The 8,835-nt window shown below is 35.2% G+C and overlaps 1 protein-coding gene across 2 annotated transcripts; it reads right to left on the bottom strand.

Moving 5' to 3' along the window:
- Positions 4,102-5,571, bottom strand: LOC109343150. Of its 2 annotated transcripts, XM_019581326.1 has the most exons (3): positions 5,365-5,571; positions 4,213-4,374; positions 4,102-4,175 (listed from the first exon to the last, which is right to left on the bottom strand). In XM_019581326.1, the coding sequence occupies exons 1-2, from the start codon at positions 5,438-5,440 to the stop codon at positions 4,214-4,216; spliced, it is 237 nt and encodes a 78-aa protein (XP_019436871.1). In that variant the 5' UTR covers positions 5,441-5,571; the 3' UTR covers positions 4,102-4,175; position 4,213. The 2 variants fall into 2 exon arrangements, with proteins under 2 accessions (XP_019436871.1, XP_019436863.1); XM_019581318.1 differs by having other exon boundaries at positions 4,108-4,374.

Below are 8,835 nucleotides of genomic sequence, written 5' to 3'. Positions count from 1 at the left end.
AGAGCTATTGAATTACTAAATGTTGTATATTCTGATGTATGTGGTCCTTTTGAAGTGCCCTCTCTTGGAGGAAACAAATATTTTGTCTCTTTTGTTGATGAGTTTAGCAGGAAGATGTGGACCTACCTAATCAAAACAAAGAATGAAGTATTTGAAAAGCTGAAGAAGTTCAAGGCTTTAGTAGAAAGGCAATCTGGAAAACTCTTAAGAATTCTCAGGACAGATGGAGGAGGAGAATTCAACTCAAGAGATCTAGAAGATTGGTGTGAAGGACATGGCATCATTCATGAAGTCACTGCTCCATATACTCCACAACATAATGGAGTGGCTGAGAGGAGGAACAGAACCATAATGAACATGGTAAGGTGCATGCTGAAATGCAAAGGCTTACCTCATAATCTGTGGGGTGAAGCTGTGATTACAGCAACATATGTGCTAAACAGATGCCCAACTCAAGCTCTTGAGAATCAGATTCCTGAGGAGGTTTGGACAGGAAAAAGGCAATCAGTGAAGCACCTAAGAGTGTTTGGTTCAGTATGTTATAGACACATCCCAGATCAGTTGAGGAGGAAACTAGATGACAAGAGTGAATTGATGATTTTTGTTGGCTACAACCCAACAAGATCATATAGACTTCTAAATCCTACAACAAATCAGGTGGTATTCAGCAGAAATGTGTATTTTGATGAGATGAGCTTATGGAAGGATTCATTTGTGAAGCCTGAAAACAACAAAACAGTAGTTGTGATTCCTATGCAAGAGAACAGTGATAATCCAGAAGACTTGAACCCTGTTCCAAGAATGAGGCATCAAGAAAACAGAACTGCTGAAACAAGACCTACAAGGACAAGGCATCTACCACTAAGGCTAAGTGAGTGTGAAATGTTTGCAGATGATGTAATAACTGATGAAGGTGACTTAATTCACTTAGCTCTCCTAGGTGAAATTGAACCTATCACTTTCAAAGAAGCACTCAAGGAGGATGTATGGCTTGAAGCAATGAAGGAAGAACTCAAAGCAATCAATAAAAATGATACTTGGGAAGAAGCTGAACTACCAAGTGATAAGAGGCCTATAGTAGTCAAATGGGTGTACAAGGTCAAGCTGAGACCTGATGGAAGTATTTCCAAACACAAGGCAAGACTTGTGGCCAAAGGATTCATGCAAAAAGAAGGGTATGACTATGATGAAGTGTTTGCACCAGTGGCCAGATTTGAAACAGTCAGATTGATTGTTGCACTTGCTAGTTGGAATGGCTGGAAATTGTGGCAACTGGATGTCAAGAGTGCCTTCCTAAATGGGCCTCTTGAAGAAGAAGTGTATATAACACACCCTCCTGGTTTTGAGATAGCAACATCAGGGGAAAGCAAAGTACTAAGACTAAAGAAGGCACTATATGGCTTGAAACAAGCTCCAAGAGCTTGGAACAAAAGAATTGACTCATTCCTATCATCCATTGGCTTCACTAAGTGCAAAGTAGAACATGGTGTGTATGTGAATCTAACAAGCACAGGAGATTTAATTCTGGTTTGTCTCTATGTGGATGACTTGGTCATCACAGGAAGCAGTGAATGTGAAATTCTAACATTAAAAGGAAAGCTCAAATCTGAGTTTGAGATGACAGATCTTGGGGAATTAGCTTATTTCATTGGGATAGAATTCCTCAAAATAGAGAAGGGAAAAATGATGCATCAGAGGAAGTACACGAATGATGTGTTGGAGAGATTTCAAATGCAGAATTGTAAGCCTGCTTCAACACCAGTTGAAGCAAACATGAAGATGAATGAAGCTAGCCTTGAAAATGATGTAGATACAACACTGTATAGACAAATAGTGGGGTGCCTCAGGTTCATCTGTCATAGCAGGCCATGGATAACATATGCAGTGGGAGTAGTAAGCAAATATATGGCCAAACCCACCCAAGCTCACATGATTGCAGCAAAAAGAATCCTGAGATACCTCAAAGGAACTTTGTGCTATGGTGTGCTCTTTCCAAACCAAAGGCAGAATTGTGAGTCAAAGTTTGTAGGATACCCAGACTCAGATTGGTGTGGAGACAAGGAGGACAGAAGGAGCACCTCAAGCTACCTATTCACCATCTTTGGTGCACCTATATCTTGGAGCTCAAGGAAGCAAGATGTAGTGGCTTTATCAACTTGTGAAGCTGAATATATTTCAGCATGTAATGCAACTTGCCAAGGCTTATGGCTGATACATCTAATGACAGAGCTAGAGTATGGAGAGTTTAAGAATTTTGAACTCAGGGTGGATAATAAGTCAGCAATAAGCTTGGCAAAGAATCCTGTTAGCCATGGAAGAAGCAAACACATTGAAACCATATTTCATTTCCTAAGAGATCAAGTTGGTAAGGGTAGAGTCAAGATGATCCATTGCTCAACAGAGATTCAGAAGGCTGATATCTTAACAAAACCTCTCAAGGTTGATAGGTTCAAGAGGTTAAGAGATATGATGAATGTATTGAAGTTCTAAAACAACTCTGTTTTTCTATGTAAAGCTGTTTTGCTATGTAAAGTGTACTGTCATGGATTACAAACTCTCTTGATTAAGAGGGCATGTTAATTGTTGTAATCAAAGAGAGTTAGGTATAGTGGTTAGAAGAGTTTCCAATTATAGAAAGTAGTTAAGTTGGTTGAAGTTGTTTTAGGAAAGGTGTATAAAACTTGCAATGATTGATGGATCATACAATTATAATGCATTGAATATTCACTGAATCTCTTCTTGTACAATTCTCTCCCTCACACCCGAATTCTTCACCTTCTGATTTCAACTTCTTTCCCTCTGCAAATTCCTTCTGCAATTCTTTTTCTTTCTTATCACAACTCTAACATATTGAAGGATGTGATAATAAGGGATGATAATGGATCTGAATTGGTTTCTTTAGTGCATTATCCAAACTCGAGTCTCATTTTTTCAAATTATAGAGGGTTTGAGTTAGATGTATTCACACTTAGACTTTATTTGGTTGCACAAGAGAGAAAGGGGTGAGAAAGAAAGAGGTAAGAAATAAAGAGGAGAAGTAAATTAGATTTTTGTGCTGTTTGGAATGGATGTCCTCAACGTTGTCCCATTCTCTGTCCCAAGCCAACCATAAATTGACACGTGAATAAAAGAAAAGATTTAAAACCAAAAAATATTAAAATGTAGCACTCTGATTGGATTGTAATAAGGAATGAAATACCATTTGGGACAGATGATCTTTGTCCGTTTCGAATAAGAGAATAATTAATAGAAAGAGATATTTCTTCTATTTCTCTCTTGTTTGGTTAGATAAAAAATGATAAGAGAGAAATCATGTTATAATTCAAATGACAAAAATATCCATGAACTAAATAAAAGAGAGGGAGATGTTGCTTTATTATTAATTAAAAATAAATGTTATAATTTTAATTAATATTTTTAATTGATATTTTTATATCAAAAGAGATTTATTTATATTAGCAGTATTTAAAACTAAAAAGTATATAAAAAAATTGAAGGGCATTTTTAATATTTCATGCAAAATTTTCATTCTCTCTCCACTTTCTCACTAAAGTATCACTTTGTGAAATATTAATTTTCATTTAATTACTAATCAATAATTAAAATCCTATTATTATGAATTAAATAAAAAATAAGATATAAAATTAGGAGATCAATTATTTGAGGGTATTATTAGTATTTTGTATAAATTTACACATTCTCCTTTCATTTTCTTCTCATAAGTGGGAAGAAAAAAAATTGTGGGACCCACACAATTTTTACTTTCTACCTTTTCTTTCTCCTCTCAACCAAATGAAAAAAAGTCATAATTTCTCTTTAACTTCTTTCTCTACCTTCTCTAACTTTATCCTACCAAACATAGGCTTAATACTGTATAGTTTTAGTTAACTTTTGGGGACAATACATTGAGTGAAAGAAACATGTAAAGTCTGCATAGGGATATGATAACTGGTGCTGCTCAAAACTTTTGAAAACACCCATCATATTCTCTAACTTCAAAAAATATGACATGTACACAAGTTCTAAATGTATGATCTAGTAGCAGCCAGAATATGGTGCTTAACATTTTCTCAACACAATTTGGTGATTCAAGTATGGATTTTCATACGATATCTATATACTATTAAAGTCATCAAACATAGAATTGCACAATAATTAAGTACTTTGGTTTGGTGCTATTTCTACCAAAAATGTTTAAGGAAAAAATGGGACATCAATTATGGATTGGTGGATTCCTTTTCGCAGGCGTGTAATCCATTGTATCCACTTCATCACTGCTACTTTGTGCCCCTTCACGGTTATTCGGCTTAAACACCTTAACACTACTTTGGCCCTTCTCAACTCCATTACCACTAGTATCTCTCAAACTTCTTGCTGCAAGAAAATCAAATGAGAATTAGCAACACATAAATGATAGACTTTGGTTATATTAAATATACACAATAAAAGAAGGGCAACCCAAATTCATAAGTGAGATGTAAGGTGGGGAATATACTTAACAGCTGACTATAGAGTTATTCTTATGCTTCTGAGTATAGATGGCAAAATGGACATTGTCTGCGGGCGCGCCCGCATAACCCACATTTCTTTACGGGCAGAGCATACAATTTTTGTCCACTTGCCCGTTTTGCCCGCCAAGTTTGCGGGCATTTCCCTTGGGCATGCGAGCGGCCCATAAATATAATTTAAGAAAAAAATAAGAAAATTTTAAATAAGTTATGATGTAATATGATTTTTATTCCCTACAAAAATTGTAATTTAATGTAATTTATTAAACTTCATATAAAATAAATATCAAAAAAATTTGTTATTTTTTTATCTTCAACTATTTTATTTAATTTCATGCGGGCCGCTCGCAAGCCCGTTAGCTCGTTTTAAAACGAGTAGGGCATTGAATTTTGTCCGTTAAGCCAATGCCGGTATGCCCACACCCACTTAATTTTTTGCAGACATTTACGGGCACGGGCTAAACGGGTCGGGCGGCCCGTTTTGCCATCTCTACTTCCGAGTAAAGTTTTAAAGGAGAAATATAGGAAAAAGAAAAACTTTCACAGTAATTTCATAAGTGTATTTTATGACTTTCAAGTCTTCCATTCTCATTCATTCCCTTTCAAAATCCAACCTTTAGAATTTAAAACAATGACCTCTAAGCTTAAAGCAACACAATATCATGTTGCCACTCATCCTCCAATTTTTAAAAAAGGTGCACCTTAATGTTCAAGTCTTTCACTTAGTGTGACATTTTTAGTCAGGAGAAGTTGTTTTCAGAATTTGAATGTATGATCTTCGATTCATGATAGAGTATATATATATATATAAATCTAGTTCCATGTATACATGAAAGAGGAAACTAATTAAGCTCACCTCTAGGTGTAGTGGTGATGAAGCAAAGCAATAGAAAAGCAAGCAGGAGAAGTAGTTTGCTAGGTAACAAAGCCATCCTAATTTACTCTATGTATATATATAACTGTGAAATGTTGCATTTGATATGGTCTAGTTGCCCTCTTTTTATAGGCACTATTAAGGAGTTAAGTAGTTGCCAAGAGGGGTGCACTCTCCTCCAAGGACAAGAAACAAATTATGGCGTTTTAGGTTCAAATCAATGTCTCCTGCTGTGTCCTCTTTGAAAGTGACAACACTTTGCTTGGTGTACAAGATTCAAGTTAAGGGCAGAAATGGCTTATGGTTCCATTCCCTTAATGTTACTTGGCATTTTGTGTCCCTAAACATTTCTCATAAGTTGTCGGGGGACGATAATAAAACAAAACAACAATAATAATTTGAAGTTTTTAATTAATATGTTTTATTTTTATTAGTCCGAGACAACGTATGAAAACAAACAAGATTTGAGACATCTGATCTTTGTTTAACAAAATATACCCAGATAGCCCCCAAGCAAAACAAGAAGCCTTGAAATGAAAGAGTGGTAAGAGGACACACAAGACGTTTATGGATGGGGGCTCCATCCTTATTTTGTGGGAATACCCTACGTAGAAGGGACCTTGTAATGGTATGTAAGATTATGAACAAAGGATTGAAGCAACCACCTGAGCCCTTTGAAATCAGACAAGATAGGGTGAATTCATGAATTTTTAGTTTCCCCCTATATATATAGTACAGACAAGGATGCTTACACATGCAATTTATGGAGCATCTTTATTTCATTTAATTAGTATAATATAGATAGATAGATGATGACCCATAATATAATATATTTCTGCTATTATTGTGTGTACAAGATTCTCCAGAAAGTATATGCAATATATCACAAGATATATATACACCACAGGATTTGTGAGTTTCTCAAACTCCCGTATAGTCTAAATGGAAAAGAATCCTCTCTAATAACAAAGAATTAAATAGACTATTCTTCATCATTAAAGAAGAGAGAAGTGACATACAAAACAAGTTAAAAATTAAATGAAATAATAGTTATATCCTTCTATTTATATTTGTAATCATTTTTAATTTTAATTTCCTTTATACATACTAGCTTTTTTTTAGTTTTAAGAAACGTTTTTTAATCTAATAAATTTATTGTTAGAGAATAATACTGGCATAAGTAGAAGATATAGATTAAAAAAACAAAAAAAAACAGAATACATTAAATTTACTATTAGTGCTAATAATATATTTAATTTTAGAGAGATAATAAGAGTATAATTTAATATATAAATATAAATTCTGAATATGGATAAAAAAGAGGAAAACAAAATTACATCCTCTAACTATTAATTCTCTATGTATTATATAATATCAAGTATATATAACAAAAGTACATCATGAAAGCTACTAAATCAAATAATATCCTACTATTTATAATCTTCCTATTGCTATGTAGAAAAGTAACTAGTAAGTTTGTGAAATTCCGAGGACTCCAGCGTATAACCTTATTTTAAGTATTTTGGGGTGAGTAGGAAGAATAATAACCTTTCTTTTGCAAGCACTTAGCCCTTCCCCTCCAACATGCATAGAGTAGTGGATATTTTTTGGGTACTACTATAGTGTATTCCTCACCATATGATTATCTCACGCAATTAATGTTACACATAAGAATCAAATACTTAATATTTTGATATTGTTAGTATTTAGTATGACTTTATCCTACTAAACGAGAACATCATTGAATATGAGTTGTTTTGTGTTGTTGTGTGCATTTCCTATTTACTTACTCTCTCCTCTTCCCCATTATTACTTACTAATAATAACCCTACCTTTTAAGGTCATCCACCCATTATTATAAATAGATATTAATAATGCCTACCTTTCATGGATAAAGAAGAAAGGAACCATGCATTAATGAACGAAACTAGATAACCGACATTGATGGAGATTCGATCATTTTCAGATATGGAAAAAAATGACGTGATCTAATATCTAATTGTGGGGCTGTTTTGTTCCTTAATTCCCGTGTTGATGCTCAAAAATTGAGTGTGTTTATTAAATATTGCTCTTCTTTATATCAACTAACCTTGGTCCATGGTTTAACACATATGGCAATATTTCTTTGTTTTCTAGTTATCTTATTGCAGATTAAAGATAGACTCTTGGACAAGCTTCATGGCTAATGCTTGGCTCGTGATCAAGTCTTTGGGCTCACATCAGAAAGCCTTGTCAATTGCCACTTTTTCCTTTAGGATTGACCTTAGTGGCAGAGTATCTTTGCTTTTCAGCACATGTTAAATGTGTCTTCTTAGTTTGTTAAGAAGTAGTTACATTCAGTTTTATTCTCTTTGCTTTCTTTCCAAGCAAGACCAACTGAGATACATAGTATGGTCCTTGCTTTGGTTAACACATTGAAAATCTACTTCAATAATAAAACATCTACATTCCATGGAGTCCTTTATGGTATCAGAGCTCTCCAAGTGAGAGCTCTGCTGCTAAGGCCATTCCTTCACAACTTTCTCACATCTTCGTGTCCAAACATAGATCAAGGCCATGTATACTGATTCAGATCAAACACAACAAACACATCAGAATACTCATGCAACACAGAGCCCGTATTACATATACCCTAGAGAGAATCCAGGCTTCACCTTGGTGTCAACCCCTCTTGATGGAAGAAATTATGAATCATGGTCAAGATCTATGAAAAGGGCACTATTAAGTGCCAAAATGTTAATGAAATGTGTATGATTTTGGGGGCACTTTGTGTGGATTTATGATATAATTGCATATAATTCCCAATAATCTAGCAATCTTGTATTGTTTATGAATTTAAGTAATTATTGTCATTTGCAGGTAAGAAATGATGAAAAAAGGAGGAAAAAGATAGAAGAATATGTTTTTGACAGCACTAACCTCGCCCAAACGAGGTAATGGTCGCTCAAGCCATAATTCAGAGGAAAATCACCAGAAAACACTGGTACCCCTCACCCAAGCGAGGGAGCCTCGCTCAGGCGCTATTTCAAGACAAAAAACTTCATACTTACTATTTCTCCCTTGCCCAAGCGAGGGAGCCTCGCCCGGGCGAGGTGTTTAGGCGTGGAAATGCAACTTCTCTCGCTCAAGCGAGAGATCTGTCGCTCAAGCGAGAAGACTTTTTTAATGCTGAAATTTACTCTCTCGCTTGAGCGAGAATCTCGAGCTCGAGCGAGAGACCATAAGTCTGGAACAAATATAGGCGGTTATGAAAAGCAGTGGGGGGAATCCAACCATTTTCCAAGCTTTTCCACATGATTTTAGGGAGAGAAACACTCGGGAGGAAGGGAGAAGTCGTGGGAACGACTTTAGATCCAGAATTTCTTGTATTTCTCATGATCAGAGTGTTGTAATGGCAAGGATGAGTGGCTAGTTCTTCGTAGTTGGGAATCGAAATGTAATCTTCTTACCTTT

Source organism: Lupinus angustifolius, chromosome LG01 (assembly GCF_001865875.1).
Source record: "Lupinus angustifolius cultivar Tanjil chromosome LG01, LupAngTanjil_v1.0, whole genome shotgun sequence".
In the NCBI taxonomy this organism is placed as follows: Eukaryota; Viridiplantae; Streptophyta; class Magnoliopsida; order Fabales; family Fabaceae; genus Lupinus; species Lupinus angustifolius.
This window is presented reverse-complemented; position numbering and strand designations above follow the sequence as displayed.

Bases quoted from the DNA above. Each gene is read 5' to 3' on its own strand.
- LOC109343150 (XM_019581326.1), bottom strand. From the start codon at position 5,440: ATGGCTTTGTTACCTAGCAAACTACTTCTCCTGCTTGCTTTTCTATTG. The intron at 4,375-5,364 runs GTGAGCTTAATT...ATTTTCTTGCAG, and splicing joins CATCACCACTACACCTAGAG to CAAGAAGTTTGAGAGATACT.